Source organism: Trachurus japonicus, chromosome 21, assembly GCF_045865225.1.
Source record: "Trachurus japonicus isolate A0001 chromosome 21, Traja_1.0".
Classification (NCBI taxonomy): domain Eukaryota; kingdom Metazoa; phylum Chordata; class Actinopteri; order Carangiformes; family Carangidae; genus Trachurus; species Trachurus japonicus.
Window position 1 is genome coordinate 22,947,748 of NC_140927.1, and position 24,797 is coordinate 22,972,544.

Genomic DNA, 24,797 nt, shown 5'->3' on the forward strand with positions numbered 1-24,797 from the left:
GTGCAGTAATTTTTTTTCTTCTCTTTTTTCCACCTGCCGAATTCTCATTTAATATTCACCAGTTATTACTCATGCAATATTGATCAAAAAACCACTACTGGCTTTTTGTCATGTCCCTGTGAGAGAAATTTTCATTCCTTGTATTTACAGCTGTGTACATGCAGCGGTACAGTGGTGGCCCAGTTCTGTGACCTCACTATAACTCCCATCATCCTCCACTCCACTCAGCAGTTGACAGTTGAGATACAGACACTCGTGCTCTCTCCTCCAGCACTTGTCTTAACAAACCTCATCCTTTGATGAATGCACTGTCCTGACTTGCCCTGTCCAGTCAAATGCATCTAAATACATTTCTATTTCTAATCCGCTCAACAGTGTGTGTGAGTAAAATTAAATGAGTCTTAAGAGAAATTGAATTTCACACATGCACATCTGTATGCCTCATTTACTTCAGACAATTATTTAATTACAGTAAAAAAAAAAAAGAAAAGAAAAGGGACATAGCATGTTGCCTTGAAATGTGAAACAGTGACATGTTTCAGATTAACCTTTTTTTCCAGATCCATATTTTCCTCTGTAGATATCTCTGGTTCTGTCAGGGCACAGAGCCATGTCTAGTAAACGCTATGAAGATGTGCTTTACCTAAGACCACAGCACATGCAGGCTGCCTTCAAATTGGATTAAATCCCTAAATAACATGATCAATCATCCACAGCTTGCTATGCCAAGATGGCGTAGCTTTCTTTTTTTCGTTTTAAGGTGGCACAACGGCGCACACAACCGCAACAGCGACAGAGCAGCAGCAAATCCATTGTTTTCGGGGTTAGGTTTTGCTTGTAATTTGTGAATCTGCACCTCATGCCGTCTCGAGGGATAAAAAAACAAAACAAAAAGTACAAAATACACAGAATCCAACGCTGCACACACACATGGATACACAAAAACCACATGCACGCAGCAGAGGGAGTTTGCTTGCATCAAATAATGTGAGGTGATAATTGAATTTGGGAAACATTAGGGGGGGGGGAGGGAAGAGATACAGCATATCCTGGGAGATGCAGTCCCATAACAATGGCACCAGACACTTCATTCCTCCGCCCCCCTTTGTCAGGCCGAGTCAGCAGGACGTACTGGGCCGTGCCCCTCGTTTTCTGGTTTAAAAAAAAAAAAAAAACAGCAGGCAAATGGCATGTGTGCTCCTGTGATCTGTGCAAGCTTCATGCATCACTGAAGTGTGGGGTATCACGCCATGCCTCTGTGTGTGTGTGTGTGCGCCTCCTCAGACACACCTGCTCCTGACGCCTCGGAGAAAAAGCCTGGCTGTGGTTAATCACACGAGCACAGCCAGAATGTTATATTTCAATAAGAAAACAAGACCCCTCTTTGACTTTGTTTCTCCTTTTTATGGTCAACCATCTTCTTTTTTTATCAGCTTGAAGTAGGCAGGTTATTGTTGTTGCCATGTTGCCCTGGAAACAATATAATATCTTGGTTGTGTTCAGATCGGATCAGACAAGGCCAAGATGAGTGTTAGATAAGTCAATTACACTGAGAAAAATTTGACTTGGGTGGTTAAATCAACTAATAATAAACTTTAAAAGACCCTTAGTTTGCTCAGCCTGGCCTTGGAGGAGGACTGGTGGGTGAGGAGGGGGGGGGCTTAAAAGTGACTGGTACATTATTCAAATACAACAGCTCTGTGCTTGAGCACGACAAAATGATGAAAAGAAGTGGAAGGAACCGGAGTAATGGAGAGTTTAAAAAAACAAAACAAAAAAAAAAACAGCTTGACTCTCCACTTACTCACTGCAAATTTGTAATAGCCACATGTTTTATCGAGACTGAAACCCAGGCAGTTGAAAAGCCTGATTTAGTGAACTTTTAGACTTATACACTTTGCTCCAATTTATCCATCAACAAGCGGTTTGTTCTTTAGAGTATGTCCGACCTGGTAGCTTTTCTTTTTTTGTTTTAACTCTTTAAAAGTTGAGTGTTTTTGTGTGTCACAGTCAGGGCGTCTTGTGTGGTGAGACCTCGAGGGATGGAGGGGGCGAGGTGAGGTGAGGGGGAGACGAGGTGTTCGTTGGATGGGTGTGGGGGTGCACAATGCCCCTCTGTGAGTGAGGATGGCAGGCCGGTGATGTCATGGCTAGCAGGAACCGAAGCCCACTGAGTTTGTGAAGGCGTGACATGATTGGGACACAGAGGAGGGTTGACGCTGACATTGTTGTATTGAATCAGGCTGTGACTGGAGGGGCGGAGGGAGGAGGAGGAGGAGGCGGAGGAGGAAGAGGAAGAGAGGGTGTACGGCGCTCCATCCTGCTCGCCACAGAAACACAAGCTGCCAATCATCCCGTTACGTTGAGTAAATCAACTTGTGTCAGCAGCTTGAAAATGATCTGTTTTTTGGCACTTTGCCTTTATTGGACAGCCTGCAGTGTCAGGGAGTGCAGAGCCCAACAAAGGTGTATGGGCAGAATGAAAACAGGGATATTGTAGCTACACAGTGTGATATGTGTCCAAAAAAAAAGAAAAACCCCAGGCCCACCGGCCACCCACCAAAATAAAACCATCTTGAATTTGAGTGATTTGATTAGTTTATATTAGGACACTATAAAACTGGAGTTCCCCTGCAGGCATGCAGCTGGCCACCGACATTGTTAGACACTGATATTTGGTTGAATGTAGTTTGTTACAGTACCTCAGGTAGCAAAATGTCAACGTCAGTGTGAGGGGAGAGTTAATTTGACGCAGAATAATGATGACAGCAGGTATATAAAATACCAACGTTAACACTTTATCGTGACTACACACATTCTTCTAGCGTTGATGCTAATTGGTGTGTGATTTATCAACACATTTATAAATGATTCACTCTCTATCTATAATAATAAAACATCTACAGTATCGTCACACTCACGCACCATTAGTGCATGTTAAATCATTTTATGTATGAGTGCAGCGTGAATGCACATTTAATCTATCATTTACTTACACTTTATAAACGATCTGATGAACCACTGACATCCTTGATACATGTAGATAACTGGTTTGCAATGAATTAGTATGAGTCCAACATCTCCCTGTAGTTATATTGACTTCATGTCTGCTGTAGACCGGTACAGAAAGACGACTGACAAGGTCGAGGGATTTTTTTTAACAACACGTATAACTGTTGTCCATTAGTGTTTCTTTTAGTAAATAGCTATGTAAGGGAAAATACAGGCTAGCTTGCTTCTGTGTGCTTTTAACGCCATTAAATGAACTTGACCTCTGTCTGCCCTGTGTCTTTCTCTCTGATTGGACGTCTTGAAAGCAACTCATGTCATGTACTCGCCTACAGTACATCGCTTAATGCCTCACTCATTACAACTTGGTACATCCATGTTACTGTCTTCTAGTACTTAGCTCGATGTTTGCTGCGTCTCAACATGATGAAACTGTTCATAAAGTCAGTCTAACTCATGATCCTGTTATAGTCAGTTATAGTCGATTAATGTGTGTGTTATTGCCGCTGTAGGAGCAGTGGTTTGAAATGGAGCACAATACAACCCCCCCTCCCACTCTCTCTGATCCTGCTGCTGCTGCTGAAAATAAATCCTAGGGGGAAACAATGCGTAGGATGTGTTTTTTGTTTAAAGAGGAACATGGTCATTGAGACTGAGGGCTCCCAATATCGGTATTGACCTTTTAAAGCGTTTGGATGAGCGAGTGTGTTTCTGGTTGGCGATGATGTGTGAGCGCACTATGTCATAAACTGAATGAGGGGGTTACAACTGCAGCTAAAAGCGCCAGGTTTTAGATTATCAGCAAGTGTTTTTAAAATGCCTTTTTAGGTGAACAAAGAGGCGCCAATCCTTCATCTGCGGCATTTGCCAGAACGTTATTGGCAGAGCGGTGTTTATCGACTGAACGCTGTTTCCAAGTAGAATGTGATTGAACAGGAGAAAAAGGCTTCTTTTCAGAGCGGGCCTCGTGAGTGTCGTGTAAACACACTGAGAGAGGCTCCTTTCATTAGCTATGCTAATCTGGAGTGCACGTGACTCGCCGCAGACTCCAGGCTCCCTCTTGGCTCTGGCTCTCTTGGTTTCTGTCTCCTAAGGCCTGCACGGTCCCATCTTCTTCTTTCTGGCTCATTGGGTTAATTTGCAGTGTGTTATGTCCCCCCCTTTTCTTATATGTTTGATTGACAGTAACACTGGTCCAAACCATTGGTGAATCTGCTCCTTTCCTCCTATTACCCGTGTCTGGTTGTCTAGTGCCTCTCAGACGTACAAACCACCCAAACTGGCAGCTTATAGACTGAGAGCTTTGACTGTGAATCCTCCATCACAATGAAATGGATCTCTACCAGACTGAAAGAAGAAAAAGAGTACGTATGGTAACGGTGAAGCTGCTGCCAGCAGCGCTTAGCACCAAGACTGGAAACAGAGAGGAGAACAGTTAGTCTGGCTCTGGCCAAAGGTAACAAAATCTGCTAACGAGCACTTTTCTTCCTAAAAAATGGTTAATGGTTAAATGGTTATATCTCCTTTCTTTAATTTAAACAAAATTGAGGCGTAAAAAATAGCTTGCGTACTCAGTGTATGCTAAGCTAAGCTGAAGTGCTGCTTGCAGTAGCATCACACTCAATGAGAGTGAGAGACATTGATCTTCTTGTCCAAGTGTTGGGAAGAAAGTCCGAAGACCCAGCGTGTTGTCCAAAATGCTGAAATGTTCCTTCAACATATCCAACATTTTAACTTTTTTTTTGTTTTTGGCAAATTTCACTGTTTTTGTATTTGTAATTTAGTATTTGATTCTTGTTCTGTGTGCAAAGCCTCCGTTAACAGTGAGTTGCTTTGATTGATTGTTGTCTCCTTTATTGGATACTGATGAATCTTTTTTTCATTTAACATCACATTTTTACAGCGGCGCTGGCTCTATTTGAGGAGCTGCGTATTAGGGGGTAATTACTACATGTTAGATTATGTCATTTACTCAGAGAAGATGAGGAGCAGAGAATGAGTCACCTCCATCAATTAATTTGATATACGAGTCGATAAGGGATATGGGTGGGATATTTGCTACGTCTCCGCGAGTCACCGGGTCATAATTTGAAATTCCCTTCAAGGTCTCCCCCCCCCCCCCCTTTTTTTTTTTTTTAATGAAGCTGCCGATTAAAAGTGGTGTTTCTTACACATGTAATTATTTCTTTATTGATTTGTCAGCATCTTAGGGAATGGTTCCTCATGAAATATATCCCCCGCTATGATAACTCGTCTCAATTGCAATCATGAGAGAAAATCATTACAAGAAAGATCCCCCAGGGGAATGTGGAAACTGTTATGTTGATGTGAGTGTCCAAGTGAATGTGTGTGTGGGGGTGTGCTGTCGAAAAATGTGCGCTAGTGTGTGCATGCGCTTGCTTGCTGGAGTGTTTGGACTGACAGAATATCCCTCCCCACTGACACTTACTCTTGTCTAGTAGAAACAAGGAGGTACTTGATCTCGTGTACAAGCAGTGACTGATGGCTCTTTTTCTCCTTCTCTCTCTCCCTCCCTCCTCCTTTCTCCCTTCTTCTCCTTTATCTTTTCAGGCTGCGAGGACAGGGGGGGAAGATGAGACCTCCCAGCCCTCTTCTGATCCTGCTGTACATCACGCTGTCTAGGAGTGTGAAGGTGGTCTCTAAGAGGGGCTCAGGTATTTTCACGCACTGCATCTTCACACTTCCTGTGTGGCTTCCACTCTGAAGCCTGTGCGAGTGTCTCCTGTACGTTCATATATACCGCCGTGTGTCGGTGTCTGTTTCTACACACTTCAATGTGATCCTCGGTTTTCCTATTCACGCCAAGGGAGCTGCCAACCATCAATGGCTGGCACTGTTGTTGTTGTTGTTGTTGTTGATTTAATTTGGGACCTCTGGTGAATTTTACCGAAGCAATCTAATCATTTTTGTGAACTTCTGTTGGCACTAAATGTTTATCGCCCTAGAACCTATGTTTTGCTGTCATTGTCACTCTTGGATTATGTTAAACTGGTAGAAAATCAAACAGTGTTGAGTAAGATGTGCATGTGATCCAGTATATGCTTTAAAAAAATGTTTTGAGACTGATAATAGGCAGGTTATTGCAAAAAAAAAAAAATTACTGTATGCTCTCCCCCACTTGTGTGTGAAAATGACTCAGAAAAATAGAAGCACCGCTGAGCAATTTAGCCATAAGTGCCGTGCGTAGCCGGCGTCTTAGGTGAAGAGAATTTGAATTAATGAAAAGATATACAATGTACTTCTTAGAATTAGCCAGACCTGCCTCAATCTGGGGAGAGTGACAGCTACCAAATGATCCATTTTCTCAGTGACTGGTTCACAAAGGGTTAATGTGAAACTCATTTTGGCTCTAAATGCCAGCAAATTGAACATCAATTGTGAACGAATGCAAAGGTCAAAAGAGAAAATGGAGAGCAAAAAAGATTGAAGGTAGAAACTTTTCATGACAGGAATACAGAGGAATTCAAGTAGGCAGTTCAAACACTGTGAGACTGACATTACAGAAAAAGTATATCGCCATTTTATGCATTTAGTGCTCACAAATTAGTTAAATGTACTTGCATTTGTTTTCATTTGTTATGTAAACTCATAATTTACATTTATATTGTATTTTCTTTATTATAATCAAAGAAAATCATCCACCAGGCTTCATAAGACATTTTTATTTCAAAGTTAATTTCTTAGTACACCAGGGACGCCAGTTTGGATCAAAAGGATTTTGAGCTTGTAAAGTGATGATCACAAATAATTCTTAAAATTTGTAGTTTTACAACAACTTTAATAAACCTTTTAAAATGAATCCACATGCAGCTGGAGAAGAGATTTCTATCCAATAAGTTCAAATAGAAATCTTTGACCAAATGACATCAATGAAGAGGTTACACGAAGGATATCTTTTGTGAACATCTGCATACAGATACACAACAGAAGCTGTCAGTATGAATATTGACCTTGTGTTTGTGCTGCTGATCTGATGGACAATAACAGTCCAATCACAAAGCAGAGCAGCTCGCCCTGTCAACTTTATCTGGATTGCAGGTCTTGAAAGGTTTGACAGCACATTAAACGTTTGCCAGTTATTCTTTACAGCGTCATCAAATATAATCAAGCCCACTTTGGTTGTGGAAGAGCTGTACGTACAAAGCAGACAGAGACATGCATTTGTGTGTGTGTGTTCCCCTTACATACTAGGATTTATGTTACTTTATGTTTCTGTGTGTCTGGGTATGTTTGTACTGCAGACATGAAGACCTGAGGATTTAAGGACTGACCTTTAGCTAAAGGTTTTTTTTATTGGGGGAAGCAAAGAAAAGAGCAGAATGGTAACATATCAAAGACCAATGTGCCTCAACCAGCAGAGATAATGGTCAATGACGCAGCATGCAGACACCTGCTACCCATACCTGCTAAAATTAGTTTCATATTCTATTGTGTAGGTGTCGATTGGATGAAGCGTATCACTATTATTATCAAATAAAAAAACTCTCATACTCAGGAAACAAACTTGAAAACAGACTAAAAAAGTGGCACAGCAACTTTCATGTGTGTGGTTTTAGAAGCTTGCTGATGTATTTGCTCGGCTAAATGGCAACTTGGCTAATGGCCAACATGCTAGCCAGCCATATCAACATTAGTCAGTCAGTTTTATATTTTCTCTGTACTGAGCTGCTCATTCCCTCCCAAGTATTTTCGTCTCAGGACTGCATCATTTCATCCAATAAAGACTTACTGAAGGGGGAAAAAGGCTCTCCACACTAACAAGCCCTCTAACTGTCACTAAGTTGATGGCACAATAAGTTCACACGATGCATTTGTCCCCTCTACTCCCGTCTCATAACTGCCTGTGAAACCATTTTTCTTCTGTCAAGCAGTTTTTTTTGTGTGTGTGTGTGTGTGTGTGGAGAGTTAATATTCTGACAGTGGAAGTTGAATAAAACTGGGTGGTGCAGTCGAGATAATAGACTATGATTACGTCCTCCATTTTGGCTCCGTGTTCTTTCAGCACGTCAGCACTGTTAAAGCAGAAAAGCTTTGGCCAATGTGGCAAATTCATACATTTAAGTTGAACTTCATATAAGATATTTGCACAAATTGACTTCATGGCTGCAGAATGAGTCTATTGACAAAAGCGTTTCCATTGGAAAGTAAGTTATTTCAGTGCCAGTGTGAGCAGGCTGTTTTGTTAGATTCGGTTACATGACAGACCTAAAATGTGTCATAATAACAAATGTTTATGGTGGCCCTTAAACTGAAAATACAACACATACACAAACATGCCACAAATTCAGAAAACAGCTTCGTCACATCACCTGCAAATACACAAACGTACTGCAAAGGTCACGAAACCACTTGAGTGTTTGTTTCCAGGGACACAAAAAAGTAGTTTGTTCAATGCCTCTTGACTTTAGAAGTTATGTAGATGGGAAATAGGAAGAGTGTTATAGAAAAGAGTTATACTTTGAAGATAGGAAGCATTTACTTGGTTAATTATAACATTATTGAAATAATTGCAGATATGCACTGTAGCTTAATCTTAGTCTTTAGTGGGTCTATTAGCATACGGCACATATAAGCACAGAGCGTGTAGTCATCCTGAACATCTTGAAAATACTTGAGTGTTTTACACTTTACAAATAAATGCTGTTCTCACATGACTGAATGGAAGAAGTGAGCTAGTACCAAGCGAGCATGATGACAAAGTGTAGCTGATCGTCTTCATGCTGTGTGTAGACGACCCTGTGGATTCTACCTGTAGGGTGTTTGGTAACTGAATAGCCGGTCGTCACATATGAATTATGCATCACATTGACAAAGATGAGCCGAGAACAATATGGTTTCATGACAAGTGGAATGGACAAATTGCTTGTGCCATTTGCTGTGACACACATTAACATCAAAGCTCTGTCTCATGGCCCAGCGGACGATCCCCATCGACCAGCGACAATAACATTAAGTTTTTGCATATAAATGTTGGGCAGCCTGGTCAAGCCTGAGACGCTGGTGTTTTCATCACCGTGTGATGGAGACCAGAGAAACGAGACGGACCGAAACATTGAAGGAGCAGAGGTGCTGCCGGTCATCCTGGGTGAATTAGCCTCTCTATTACTCCCCTGGCTCATGAAGCCATTTTCAGAAAGTGAAGGGGCAACGGTTGCACGGCTAAAACATTAATTATTGCCTGACTCCAGAGAGGGGGCTCCGGGCACCTCAGAGGGAGATGGAGGTGAAGTCTGAGACAAAATGAGACAGACATTACCCTTGTCTGACGTTTTGTCTCTGTCTGCTTTATCCGCTGGTTGGTGGAAAGGTTTTTACAGATGCTGCCATACTGTAATTGGACAAATGCTGGTTGGTGTGGTGCTTTGCTGTGTGTAGATTAGACACATCAGCTGCATAGACATCCAAGGGTCGTACACAGACTGGACGCTGCCCTCCTCCGTCTCCTGTCGTGCCCTCAGCAATCTGTCAGTGGCCTCGTATTCCTGCTCCTGATGTTTGTGCTCACTCACGTTTCCTCTACAGTAGCTGCCTTCGCTGCTCAGCTGTGTAAGCCTAAAGCCCACTATCCGCTACACTGGTTTCAGACTTGTGTTTCTTTACTTGAGCCCCAGGAATGTGCGGCCTTCCACTGATCCCTCCATCCTCCTGCCCTTTGTGGCCGTTGCTGCTTGTATTCAGTGCAGCATCAATGGCCTCTTAACAGGAGGAAGTGTTTGGAACTGGAGCTGTTGGCTCACTTAACTCTGTGTATTTAGGTGTGTTGTTGGCAGTGGCACTGTACAGAAAATAAAGAAATAAAATAATGATGACAGTTCTCTGAGCAATGAAATCACTTAATTAATAGATTATTACAAAATTAAATGTGAAGTGCAAATTATTGTTCAGACCAATTGTAAAAACAACACTTAACTCACACACAACTTAGCAAAGAATAAAGTTACAACTGAAAAATAATAATAAAAATAATATAATTATAGCACAGTTAAAGCAGAAGTAAGCGTTATTTTTGTGTTAATATAAGTCTTAAATAGTTATATCTTCCGACAGCAATCACTTATATAGAGTGTTTGGACCGAAACACGGGTCTCTCAGTCGCTCTGCTCTGAGCCGAGGAGAAAACTTTTCTCGTATCCTACAAGTTTTATCCAATGAGGAGAGAGAACGGCATGAAGGGCTGTGTGTGCAGCCAACGGATGCGTGTGAATGTGGTGACGTAGGGACGAGAATAGATCCATGACGAGGACGGGGGCTGCTAACTCCATCGGCTGACAAGACGTTATGGTGCGTTCAAGGCAACTCGTAACTTGTGTTTTTCCGACCTGTGAAGTCATACCAGTTCGATCTGGTACGAGTTCACAGGTCGGAAATTTACGAGTGGCCGTTATAGTGACTTTCACAGGTAAAACAGGTGCAACAGGAAGGAAAAACATGAGTTACGGTTTGCCTGGAACGCTACAAAGTCGTAAGTCGTGACTTGATGCTGTAACTTACGGTTTCAAAAGCCTGCCTGGAACGCAGCATTAGCCAAAACGACCGGATCGCTTACTTCTGCTTTAAGATTAATTATTAAAGTAATGGGTTTTGTTCATACATACATACATGGAACAGTAATCATAACATTCTTACAGTTTTGTGTTTCTTAGTCTTAGTTTCAGTTGCCATGACCACACGTGCTTCTGTATTCACTGTGTCTTTGATATAATTAAACACTTTTGTGTATGTAATTCAAATTGTGTCATCAAACTCAGTTGAATCATTCGCTGTTTAGCTCCAAATCTCCAGAGTAACTGGGAACAGACATGAGTCAAGGACGGAGGAAACATTATTGTCACAGGATTAGACAAGGTCCCCTGGACAAAGTGTTGGTCTTGTTCCAAGGATTTGGTCCAGCTCCTCAAATGTGGGGATTTTTTCCCCCCCTTTTCTTTCTCTTCTCTCGAACTTCTACTTTTCTGTCTCTCACCTTTAAGTACTGTTACCACGGTTCCTTTCCTTTACAGTAACACAGTGGATCAGTGGATCAGTGAAATCCCCTCTGCTTTAGCTGCTAACTGAACATTTGAGCACCCGAAAGTTCTTAAAAGTTCATTCAACGTCCAGATGCTAATAAAAGACTGGAAGAGAGCGCTTATATCTACTTTGTTGTAGTCTGTGTTGTTATATCTTACAGGTGTCTGGACATGTTTAAATGTTAAGCTGCTTTAATTGTCTACAGACTATTTACAGTGTATGGTTTTGTGGACATTGACGCTTCATGTCAAATTATGATAAAAGATTTAAGACGGTTGTTCCACCTAAATGGTGACAATAATGATAGTAATGATAATAATCGGTGAAACTAAAAGGTTCAACTCGAGGCTAAATTCATTGTCAGGGAAATCAACTTTGTTCTTTGATCAGGCCATTAGTACTACTTAAAAAAATCTATTCAATACAATTGAGTCATTCATTTTGCAGTGTGAAAATCTATCGCCTTATTATCACCCAACTAAGTTACAGTATATGATGCTGGTCATTTAGCTGTCATAACGAGCTTTCTGCCTCCTGGTAATGGTGCACGATAAGACAATGAGAGACACATGTAATAGACTTTAACTGGATTCCTCTTCAGTTATTATGTTAGGTTAGTATGTAATTAACTGCATGTGTGTGTGTGTGTGTGTGTGTGTGTGTGTGTGTGTGTGTGTGTCTCAATAGGTGTTTGTATAATTGGTTGTGTCAATGGTTGAAGTAGGAGTTTCAGTGTGTACTGTATGCAGATGTATGTGGTCACTGGAGTGCATGTGTGTGATTACTGTCCATGTTCACACACACACACACACATGCACTCATGAGCGCCTGAGTGGTTATATGCTTTGGTCCGTGGAGGATTTCCATATGGATCTGAGCCAGGACAACACATCAGATCAATCAAGTGGGTCCTCTGGGTCCTTCAGTCAAATATCGATAGCAGTAAAGTCAATATTACCCCCCAACTGTGGGGGTCAAAGGTGATGTAGTGTCACTGGGTAGTTTAGCTGTTTAATACCACTTTGAAAGGCTCCTCTGTCTTCTGTCCACCTGTAAGATTATAAATGGAGGTGTGTGCGAAATCAGACGAGCTCATAATCTAGGACATGACATCACCACCACCACTGACTTGTACATGTTTGACCACATTTAGATTGTTTAATCAACACACACACAAACGCAATAAATGCATACATAGATATATGTTGTTGTTTTTTTCAAATGTGGGTTATAAAAGTTCAGTGCAAAATAGAATTAGCATCTTGAAATGGACATTTAAAATTGTAAATTGTTTGAAAACCAAGTTTAATTTAAATACCATGAGTAAAATTACTGTTAACATCTATTCCTCTAATACACGGAGGTACCACAACCCTATGGCATTGTGAGTTTTCCATTTTCCTTTTTTTTTGTTTGACTTTTTTGATTTCAATAAATGATATAGTGCAATTCACACAAATCCAAATAATTCATCTATCCCCTTTTTTCTTCTACTTCCTCCCACTCATGGTTTCTGACAAATTGAACAGGATGAAGGTTAGGTGTCTGTGTTAAAGATGAAATGTAGTAGTAAAGAAGATTAATTGACTGATAAAGTCCCTGGTGGGTGATTGTTTTCCGGTTCAAAGGTTTTGGACGTTTGTCTTCATGTGCTGAGAGATGAAAGAGATGGAGCAGCTGGACCCTGGTGGTTGCTATTAAATGAACTTCAGATGACCACCTCTGGCCTCTAACACACATCCACTAGTCAGTTACTGGAGGTTTGTTATTATTGTCGAGTCCAAACTCAACTCAACGGAAGGAAAAGAAAGTTGGAGACAAAGGAAGAGACTTTTGTTTGGATCGCTGCTCTAATGAATTGTTAGTGGGGCGTTCAGTATCAGATGGGAATGCTCTATTGTTTCTGTAGAGCTGCTGGAAGTGCTGGGAATTTGTATCCACAACCTTGAATAGTTATGGTTGAGGGATCAAGCTATGAGGGCCTGATTAGGTCTCAAGAGACACTGGATAAAGCAGCTATTCAATTGATTTTCCCTCCCGATGTCCAGACAGCATTCCCAGAGTTTGTAGCACTCCGAAATCCTATAATTATTCAATGTTGAGTCTGCTTGGGTCCGTATTACCCAGACTAATGAGTTTCCCAAAGGTGCGGAGGCTGCATGTGTCTCTTATTCCCTCATTGTTTGCACCACGCTTGGCACTGCTCATGGTTTTAATGACGACTCAAGCTCTGCAGGACCGGGGATCAATTGGTTTAGATTGCTGTCGTTGTTGTTGTTGTTGGGTCGCGATTGTTGATATTTGTGTGCACTCCTCTGTAGTTGCATGGATGAACCGGTTGTGCTTGACCCACATCTCGGAGCAGTTCATGCTCTGCTCCTGCAAATTAGTTTTTTTGTGTTTTTTTTTCAACTCTTGGCGCCTTGCTCAGTGTCCTCTCACCTCTCTGGGATTGTGCAGCGGACTGACCAAGGCCACGCTGAGACTGTGTGAGATTCACTCGCAGGGAATCTGAACAGGTCTCTGACAGAGACAAGCTGTCAAGGTCCATCCATCAGACTCGGCGCTTGTCACCCTCTCAGTCCAACCTGGCCCAATCAAGTCGGAGGGAAGCAAGCCCGTTCCAGTCTCTCTGTTGGAGATCAGCCCTTAAAGAGACAGACTTTAATGAGACCAGACAGGGACTCCTTAACTGTTGTCTCGGCCTGCTTACAAAAACCAAACTACCAGCGTGCAGCCGGCTCTGAGCCACGGCGATGAATGTAAACTATGGGTACGTATTATTTTCAGACAAAACAAGAAGCCACACCACAACTCACTGCAGTGTCGAACACTGCTGGAGCGAGACACGCTGAAAAGATAAATGGATTATATCAGCAATCAGTTTTTTTATGAAGTAAAATTCTGGCATCAATCATCTGACATTGATTTCCGTATTTGATTAGATTTATTCCTGTGTATATCTGTAATGTTATTATCTATGATGATTTTTTTTTTTAAACAAACAGCGATTTTACTGATAATTACAATACATAGTTGTATGTAAGCCGGTGCATATTCTCATTTGCCCAGGTCATAGTATTTCAAAGGAGGTTAAATCGAAAGCAACTGGACTTAGTTATTTGTCTAGGAAGACGTTTCACCTCTCATCCAAGAGGCTTCATCAGTTCATGTACGCATCTGACCAGGCTGGGACTGGTCAGATGCGTACATGAACTGACTTCCTAGACAAATAACTAAGTCCAGTTGCTTTCGATTTAACCTCCTTTGAAATAGTTGTATGTACAGTTTTACAAAAATAGTCACAGATATGCACAGGTAAAGTAAAATGTTTAAGTATTTTATTCACCTTCATTCAAGGTGAAGTCCCAGGTGGTTTGATGCCGTCTCTTCATCAACTTATACACGTGACTTTTTTTTAAATTCAGGAAGGATCCACTGATTGATCCAGCGCAGTTCAGACTTTAGTTTATCAAGTATAGGTGCAGTGAGTGTCTCTGGTGAGCCAGAAATCCCCTTCAGCTCTCCGGTGGCCTTGTGAGCGGTGTAATGAGAAGGTGTTTATGTGGCAGTTGCGTCATGGAGTGTGCCCATCAATTTGACGCCTCTTGCATTTACTGGATGAGACGTACAGACAGGGGGGAAGCAGTAAAGCTGCAGCAGATGAGATGTGCTAATCTAGGGGAAGCAAATGTGATAAAACACGACGACTCACAATAAGGCGCGTCGCCGGTGGGCGTGCGGGACGACAATGGGTGCAGGTATTTTGATGTGTCATACACCGTGGTGATCTACCTGGTAAACACAAATCCTGTTGCACTTAGCAGCCATTGTTAGACTGATTAGAAGTACTTACTCGCTATGCTTAGCTGCTACAAATACACTGGTCCCATGCAGTACACAGTAGGAGACTACCAGGATTGTTATGTTTTGGGATTTTGAAGTATAGCTGAAGGAATGGTCAGCTTTTTTAAGTTTCTTATCAAAGCTCAAAAACACACAGGCTTTAAACATCAACACCTGAGCAATGTGAACTATCAGAAGAGCCGAGGATGCTGGTGGTTTGTTATTGTTATTTTCTCTGTCTATCCAGGGAAAAACATCCAGGTCCCTGTCTAGTGGTGGAAACAAAAACAAAAACTAGACATATCTCTCTGTGGATTTTTTTTAAGCTCTTCATGCCACTGCTCTGTCCACTGGACTGAATCAGAGTCTCTGCAGAGATCAGTCAAGAAATGATCACTGTGGGAAGTTTGGGATGAAGTGGCAGTACCAAACCGTCAAGCGAATAAACCGCATCTCTGCTTTAGATTCGGGCCTTTGGCAGACAGACAACCCCCCCCCCCCCCTCTGTCCTTTCAAACCACACCTGCTCTCATCCCGCGGAGACGCTCCCTGCCCATCGGCACACTTTTTTGGGTTGGAGCCCTGATTGATCCTATCCAGAGAGGGCACATGAAAAAGCACTCAGGACCCAATCCATCAGGCTTTAAAAGTGGATACTTGGAGCTGAGAAACCTTTAAAGGATGTTTTTAAGTTGGGATGAGCTTTGTGAGATAAAGTCTGACATTTTTAGAGACTAGTGACAGAGAATTTTTCAAAATCCTTTGGTTGAATCTAAAAAATGTTTAAAATGTAGCATTCGGATTTGAGAAAAAAAAATTACTAATGTGGATAAATTTAAATGGTTGTTAAACTATGGCATCAAAACCCCCAATCAATTCCACAGAACTGTAATTTCTGAATTGAATGTCATGTATCCTAACAGTGGTGGCTCTACAAAAAAGCCTTTAATTCAGCCGTGATAGATTTGTGGCATGGCCATATGGCTTTTTGCGCATGACTGCACCAAAGATCGTTATGGTCATGATATATGAGCATCGTATGGCTTGGCATGTCTGCTCTGGGTTGGTGGTAAAAGGCAGTTGGGTCCATGTGAGCTGTAAACTTTAACATTAACCATGGCTGTATCGAGAGAACTGCATTACCCTGTCTCTTCAGATGAAAGCTGCTCTCTGCTGGCGTTCACCTAGAACAGGGGTCGGCGACCTTTAGCATTAAAAGAGCCATTTAAGCCCTTTCCCACCATATTAAAACCCACTCGTAGCCACAAAACCTATTTGACCACTAAATTGACATGCATGAAAAAGCAAGCACGTCGCACCGTATGCGTGTCACGCTACGGTGTTGCTTTGGGTTGTGGGCACACATGATGCGCATCTAATGGGCCTATGTGCGCAAAAAAACGCTACATCTGAACAGCCCCCCATATACATACACATGTTTTAACCAAAGAGGTGGCCAAAATCACTTTGGCTCAGACAGGCAGAGAAAACCCTGCATTATAGGGTCAGCTGCAGCATATTCTCTTTCATTAATAAGGGCAACCCCAAGAATACCAGTTTATATAATGTCTATTTCACTTTACTGTCATTCCTTAGTTTCCGTGGCGTACAACAACCAACCTTCAACCTGCATATGAAAAACAAATACATTCTGGGTCCGATATAGAAATATATATTTTCAAAATAATAGCTCATTAAATTATTTTTCTCACCTGGTTAATGTGATTTCTGCCCCTGATCTTCACTGCACAGCGTATCCATATCAGGGTTGTAAGACGTCATTTTGATTGCAAGCTCTCATCTGTGAGGTGCGAGGGATGTTTACTTTTGATGTAGTTCATGGTGGAAAAAACCTGACATGACGCATATTTTGATCGACAAAATATTAAAACAAGTTTGTTTTAATGTCACAAGAGCACCTCAATCTCCAAAGAAGTAACTATTACAACGAAAATTCACATTATTATTATGTTTTTCCTTCAAAAATGGGCTTGCCCTCTCTAAACCACGGGAGCCACAGCAGAGGGATGAAAGAGTCGCATGTGGCTCCGGAGCCGCAGGTTGCCGACCTCTGACCTAGAAGCTTCTGCAGCGTTTGACTCCATGTCTATAAGCTAATTAATTGGTGACTCCCTGCACATTTAGATGGCACGGAAATGGTATGATGTAGCCTTTTTTTATTGACCTTTAATGGCTGAACCTGTGATTAAATAATGGCTACATATTTTTGAACACTCATGAAGGTGTTTTGTTGTTCTTTCCTTTGTATCGATCATGGTAGGCGCCAACTAAACACCTGTAATTCAGCCCATTGCCATTATAATAAAATCACCTCCTGGCAGGTTTAGCCTTAACTCACTCACTTGATTCCCATTGTGAGTGCCAATGTTAATCCATCATTGTGTGCAATTTCATTGTCAGCATAATTGCATGGTACCCAAAAAGGGCCACTTGTTGTGTAATTCGGAGTCCAATGTGTGTGGAGCATTATTTTTCCTCAATAGACCTGGTCACAGCAGAAATTGGCAGAATGAGATTCCTGTTTGATCTTGTTATTATAGGAGGAACCACATTAAAGCTTATTAACCTAGTAAGCTACATTAGCCCAGCAGCTGCAGCTAGCAAGCCCAGTAGGTGACTCACCAACTAAATTTAAACATGCGTGGGTGCAGTTTTAATAGAGTTAAAACGGACAGATTTCTGGAAGCGTAACTCAGAATTGTGTAAAATCTGAGCTGTGATGTCGTTATGTATTTTACACACACTATCTTCAAATCCATGGGGTTACTGTATGGTCGGAAATCTAAATTGCTTTCATAACCGTTTTATTTTTTGGGGCACCACAGGTTCTTTTGATGGCTCATCCTGTGCAGAGCGTGCACACACTGCTGGGACATGCACCACCTGCCCATCAATCAATGTCAGCTGGTCAAAGGTTGCAGTTCAGTGTATCATCATGAGGATGAGTCAGCGGGCCCAATGAGTGTGTTGCCTCTTGGCCCAGACTGGCTGCCAGGACATAAACAAACAATGGGCCTGATTATGAATTGCTCGCAGCTGCGACTCTGCATCATCACAGCCTTCGCCGCCTCTGCTGTCCCATACAGAGGCAGAAAAAAATAAAAATAAAACGCTGCATGAACATTTTGTCCATTTATGCACTCAAAATGTCAGGAGAGAGCCAGACAATAGACATTACTAAACACATCCAAGGCCTGCTGACCGGTCTGTTAGCTGGAATAATGTCTTTTAAACACAGCCTGCAGGGATGAGTGAACATGCTGCAGTGGAAAACAACATTCAGCACTCGGCTCAGATGTGAGAATGGGGAAGCCTCGCTATGTCTTAGGCTCAGCTCAGCAGCAACTTACAGTAAATATACTGAGTACTTGAGACGGTTCGACTGTCGGGTGGCTACTGAATCCACATTAAAGGTACAATGTAAATAAATTAAAGCAATAAAGCGTTCCCTTGACTGCACAGCATCCAAAGCATCCTTTTAATGGTTTACAGGTGTGTTGACAGCTGGATTCATTATGAAGAAACAGTAAAAAAAAAACGATAAAACCTTCTTCTTCTTTTTTTTAGAGTGTGCCACAATGTTCATGTATGTAAATTAGACTATTTTCACATGGTTAAATAAACAAAATAAAAATGGAAAAACCAACCTCAGAGCTGCAGAGGTGTCACCAGCTGCGGCTGCTGGTGTAATGTAGCATAGTGTCCCAACAGCCTCTGCAGTCAGCTCACTGTCTACACACTCTGGTACAGCAGGGCGTAGCTTCCCAATGATCCCGGCAGGAGATGTCAGGAATGTATGTGACAGTGTGTCTGTGTGTATGTGTGTGTGTGTGTCTACGCACTGTATGATTGCATTCATCTGAATGTCTCTCCTTATGTGACTTGTGATATCCCAACCATGGCCTCTTGCTGTTTCTCTGAGCGGGGATAAAGGGGGAGAAAAAAAAAAAACGATACAGCCTGTATTCTAGATGACTCGGCAAAGTCCCGCTCCAAATTCCTGATAAGAGCCCGTCATGGATAACTGTAAATCTGACATGGCCCCAAGGCAGTGTGGGGGATGAGGTCCATGGAGCTGACGCCTGAATAACCTCACGATAAGTGTGAGGACAGGAACACAAAATCCAGCCAGTCAGTCAGTTAATTTATTTGTCAAAGCGCTCTCCTTTCATTTCACAAATCATACTGCTGCAGTTTCTTTGACACTTGAAAACTGAAATGTGCCTGCCTATACGTTTCCTCTGTCAAGCAGATGGGCTAAATGACATACACAAATAAGATGTAGTGAGACCTTGTCTCTACTTGTCATGCCTGTCTCATACCCCCGAGGCTTCCTAGATGCTCGTATTGAACATTCATTCCTCTCATTTCTGGTGGAGGAAAGAGTGTAATAGTTTATTGACAGATCAGCTGTCCACATTGACATCCGTACACACTAATATATGATGGCAGCCCGTCTCAAGTTAAACGATTGATCACCCCGAACCTTTAACTTGATAGGTCTAAAGTGATGCTACACATTCAGGAGTCTAAAGTGTCTGCCTCTTCCCTGTATTTTGGCTAAGCCGGTTGCGTTTAAGGCTCTCTAACAATGCTCTGCTTGTCCTTGGTGTCTGTTTTCTTGATGTGAGCCATTAAGCAGTGTTGTCTAACTAAGGATGCATTGATAATAAATAGACATTATGGCTCCCTGTATCAGCCCACAAGACATCAATATGGAAACAAGCCAGTTGAGAGGAAAATATGAGAACATAAACAAACACATATTAGTTAGACTGCTAGTTTTTGCCCCTCTGATGGACATACACCCACATTTAATGAGCACATATTCACACATAACATGTAAAAAACGTAAAATGGAGAAGAAATAAAAGCGAGGGATGTATTTAATACACTGGGCAATTTTGTTCATTTTTTGCCGTTGGCTCACAACAGACAAATGTACTACAGAGGCTGTCCTGGCCTGGTCAATACCTCTCTCACTAAATGATGAGGAATGGCCTGTGCGGCAGTAACACTGTGCCGGGAGATTGATCACATGCAGACTACTGGAGATTAAATGGCTTTCTTGTGGAGAGCCAAACCGGCCCCGGATGGTGCATTGTGTAAACACGTAGGAAGGCCTGTTTCCCCACTGCTCGCTTCACAACTGCTGCAGAGCTTCAGGATAGACCACACTGGATGTTACAGCAGAGGATCACATGTGATTTCCGTTTTATTTTTTTATTTTTTGCTTACTCTAGTCGATTGTATCACCCGTCAGAGATTGGCATTGTTACTCATTCGTGCCTCTGGTGAAAGCCGTCAGTGTGTGAAAGTGTATAGCGAGGAAGGTCTTTGTTTAAAATGACAGAAAATGTGTGTGGATGTTTTTCAGATTCACACTAGACTCCATTAAATGCCAGGTGGAGGGTTACACTCGAAGAATACCACACAGAAGGAAGGATTCTTTATAGGTCTTAAAATACCCTCTAATGGTTTCCAGTTAAATACCATCATACACTGGGGCTGTTACTCCTTCTTATTAAGGTCCATTCACGGGAAATTACATGTATGAGTGTGTATGAGTGTGTGTGTGTGCTGTAGGCTAGGTGTATCGGTGCAGTGTGCAGAGGAGAGAGGAGGTGATCAGCCTATTAGAGGTAGTGGTGTGATATGTGCTGGTTGCACTGGTCTTCACTGGTTATGAAACAATTATGGTGTGAAAACGTTTGTGTTTGGGCCACAGGTGAATTTAATGAAATATTCAGCACTCATCACTGGTGTGTTTGTGTGTGTGTATGTGTGTGTATTCATCCACTACATGGTACAGAAATAGTCTTACTGGTAAATTAATCTTGGTAAATGAGAAGAAGTACCACAAGATGCTTTTATAGACATCACAGCAATTTATTCCACATTAACTGGTCGTGATACAGTGGCAGGGCGTCTGCTCTGTTTGTTAAGTGTGTTGTGGTATCTGATTAAGCACGAGTCACAGTTGTATTTATGCTCACTGATCAGTATGAATACTGTATGTAATTCATGTGCTTGCTAAGTTTTTCCTGTTGGTTTTGTAAAAGTTCTTCCAGATTTCTTTTTCCCTGATGGTTGATGCATTCAGGTTCTTCACAGGGAAAAGTTCACAATAACGTCTTGGGGCGCATTCACACTAGGCAGTCGTACCATGTCCAAGCACATTTGCCCCCTTAAGTTTGGATAATTTGGCTGTGTGAGTGCAAGTGTACCGTGCTTGAGTATGGTACGGAACGACTGGCTCTAGTGTGAGTGCACCCTAACCCTATTAGTTAAAGGTAGCGTAGATCCTGGAAAAACAGTTTGAGCAGGCTACATTTTAAAAATACACAATTCAAAAGTCGAAGCCACTCTCACCAGAGTTCTCTCCGAAGCCACGCCTCCGGAGCACAGGGACGCCCAATGCTTGTTCTTCTCTGCCATAAAGTCGCTGGTTAATAGGTTAATAGTAAGTTAAATTCCTCTTCCCCACACAGTAGCTATATGTTTACTTATTTTCCTGAATTTAAGCTGAAGTTATGTATTTTTGGCACTTTTTTTGACACTGTTCTCTGCCCTTTACATATGCGATGCCTATGGAAAACCCAGAGGTTATACCACAGGCAGCGCAAGCTACAAAGACCAGCCTTCTAGAAACCCCTTCAGGCCATTTAAACTACAATTACCCACATTCCTCTGTCAATGTGATATGCACTCAGTTGCCGCTGTTAGACCTTCAGAAGCACAGAAGTATGAGTTGTTATTACACATCGACGCAAACACAACACAACACAACACTCACGCACGCACCCTCAGTGTTTGTGTGTGTGTATCTTGCTACCATCCCTCATTAAGCAAAAAAAAATTGTAAAAAAAAAAAGAAAAGTGAGCTCCATGCTGAGACTGTGGGGGAGGACTCTGAGTACGTCTCCAAATGCTAATGAGAGGAGCCTGTTTCAACAGACTGCTTTGTCTTTGTATGTGTGTGTGTGTTCATGTGAGCATGTTTGTGTGTGTGCGTTATGTGTGTGTTTGCATTTTTTCCTTCCAAAGGTAGGGCGAATTCTAAGCAGTTATTTTTACATATCATTAGTAGCCCAGCGCAGCCCCATCACCCTGACAACTACATCCCTTCCTTTGCCTTCTGCTTATCACCATAACAACTAATCTACCGTAAATAGTGCTGTCTCCCTGTCTGCCTCTCAGTCCTTCTCTTTCACTCTTTCTCTCCCTCTTCTCTTTATTTCCTTTCACCTTTCTCTTGCGTTTCTCCGCCCCTCGCTGTTTGCCACAGGACCTCCTCCCTCGTCCTTCACCGCCGCCGTTTTCCTCCCTCTTTACTCCTCTAAGTCTAGTTGCTCTTGTTTCTGAGTTCATTTTTTTTTCTGTGCCACTGCAGATGTGGGTGGTTCTGGTGACTGCACAATAACCTTTCCACTGCTCCACGTTGTCAAGTGCCTGAGCTCAGAAGCTGATCGATAAAAAAAGACAGCTGTAACAAGTTATCCAGAGGAATTCCGGATCCTATATTGATTTACTTTACATACTATTTATATTAAAAAAAAGGACCTTCTTCTCTGCACATATGTATATATATATATATATATATATGTGCTTTGGCAGTTTGATATTTATTCCTGATTTGATGAAGGTATGTCTCTAGAGGATTGAGACTGCCCCGTGTCTTTGTGTTTGACCTAAATGTGTTATTGACGGTGAGCCTGGCCTGACAACTTGATTGGCCTGCTACGCTCCAGGATTAACTTGCCAGCCTGGCAGGCTTTTACAATCAAAGATCAAGCCAATGGTCTGTTTGGCTGAGTAGCTCTGGGATTGACTTAACAGCCTGATGTGCTAATGCAGAGTTATCCCAAGGTTGAGCGGCATAGCAAGGACACACATGCTGTTTTTGCGGTCTATGTAGATTCGCAATCTATAAAGAGGCACGGGACATCTAGAAAGGTGACGGCAAACACTTATCTGGTTTGAGAAAGTACTCCTGAAACAAAAGCGGAAAAAAAACCCCTCTCTTTTCACTTCAATACATTTTGCATTTTAATTATTCTCTCAGCCTCTATTGTTTCCCTTCGCCTGACTCCCTCTCTTTTAATCAGTGTTTCAAATCACTAATTATTCTGGTTTATTCTGTTTCCTTTCCCCCCTCTTTCTTGTCTGACTTAATCTTTTCATCAGCAGCACATGAGGGGTCACCTTTGTGCACCTCTGCCCCATTTCCTGTCTTGTTCTCTGTTCACATACTCCATGTTCGTCTCCTTTGCTCTTTTTCTTTCACTTTCTATCCAAAGCTCAAGGGAAGCCCGCCTTGATCCCTTCTTACATAACCGCCTCCCCCTCACTCTCCTGGATAAGTGCATGTGTATAAAGCAACGTGAGCGTTCAAGGCAGAGGGAATATTGATATTATCGTCGCTTACTAAATATAAGGGTTATCCCTCTAATGGACAGCCGTGTCAAATGTGAGGCGAAAGGGAAAGGCTGATTAACATATCCCAAGATTACAGTCCAGGATTGTTCCCTGGAGATTGACTGGCAACCGATAGGAAAAGCCTGAAGGAAACAAAACAAGAGCGAGAGACACATGAATGGTGTTTGGAGCACACCAGTTGAGATGTCACTTGAAAGGATATTCTTTCAGGCTTTATTTGAAGGCAGCTCTCACCACACATCGTGAATTCCTATAACGTCTCTTCTCTCGCCGGTTCCCATACACATGCTTCAGTGGCTTGCTGTATGTGATATTGTAGCGTGTGACATCGGGACTCTTTTGAAGCTAAAAATGCCTATGCTGTCCCTCTCTCTCTCTCTCTCTGCCTCTCTCTGCGCCTTCATTAAGAGGTTGTCTTAAGCTACCCAGCTTAACGCTATTTACATTTTCATTATTCTACCGTTACCGGGAAGAAATGGCATAAAATCCAGCAGTGTTCAGGACATTAGACAAGCTTCATTCTCACAGCAAATGGATTTACATAAATAAGGAGGTTGATACATGGAAGCGGCGAGAAAGAGAAAGCAAAAGAGGAGAGGAGATGAGGCAACAAAAGATGGGTTCGAAAAAAAGAAAGAAAATAGAAGAGGAAAACTAGAGGGCAAAAGGAGGGAGAACCTCTAAAATGGATCAAGAGGACAAGCGGTGATGCAGAGGCAGAAGGGGAGGATGAGAGAGAGAGATGTAAAGTGGTAAATGAGAGGGGATTGTGTCAGGTTCTCCGGCTGTATAAAGTGGGCTCTGAGGGACTGACAGAGGTCCTGTGATCCACTGCATGTGATCAATACAGCTCTGGGTTCCCTCATTACTGGAACAGACCGCACTGTGTTTACCATACAATGGACTAGTGGGAACTCTGTTCATGTGTATTTGTCACCCTGTGTACAGTATGTGTGTGCATAATAGGCTATCTTCGTTATTGTCTTTGGTCATTTCCTCATTATGCCCCCTACATGATATTTACGTCTCCTGTTGAGGCACTTACGTGTTTCATGTCCTGGATTTGCTGCAGTCGTCGTATTTCATTTGGAATAAATGCTCCCTCCTATAAATTGATTGCATTCAGGCTGCAACTAATTATTATTTGCCTCTAGTTTCTAAATGAATCGTGTAGTTTTTAAAACATCAGAAAATACTGAAGCATGTCCCAGAGCCCATGCAGTGTAACATCTTCAGACGTTGTTTTGTTTGACCGGCACTCTAAAAAAGTCAAATATTTAATTTATTATAATGTCAGACAGGGAAAAAAGCTGAAAATATTCACATTTGTAAAGCAGGAGACATCAAATGTTTGGCATATTTGTAAAAAGTCTTTAAAAAAAAATTTGTTGCTGCCAAAATAGTTTCATCACAGCTTTAGATTGAATAAATGACTGCGTCTGTGGACTCAC

At 42.0% G+C, this 24,797-nt stretch overlaps 1 protein-coding gene across 4 annotated transcripts in view; it reads left to right on the forward strand.

The window, feature by feature from the left end:
- The window catches only part of il1rapl1a (interleukin 1 receptor accessory protein-like 1a), a 173,938-nt gene that overhangs the window by 17,550 nt on the left and 131,591 nt on the right, over window positions 1–24,797 (forward strand). For all 4 annotated transcript variants that reach the window (XM_085765141.1, XM_085765138.1, XM_085765140.1 and 1 more), the window contains exon 2: window positions 5,581–5,684. In XM_085765141.1, the coding sequence (XP_085621267.1) occupies window positions 5,603–5,684 (82 nt within the window). In that variant the 5' untranslated portion in view covers window positions 5,581–5,602. The remainder of the gene's footprint in view (window positions 1–5,580; window positions 5,685–24,797) is intronic.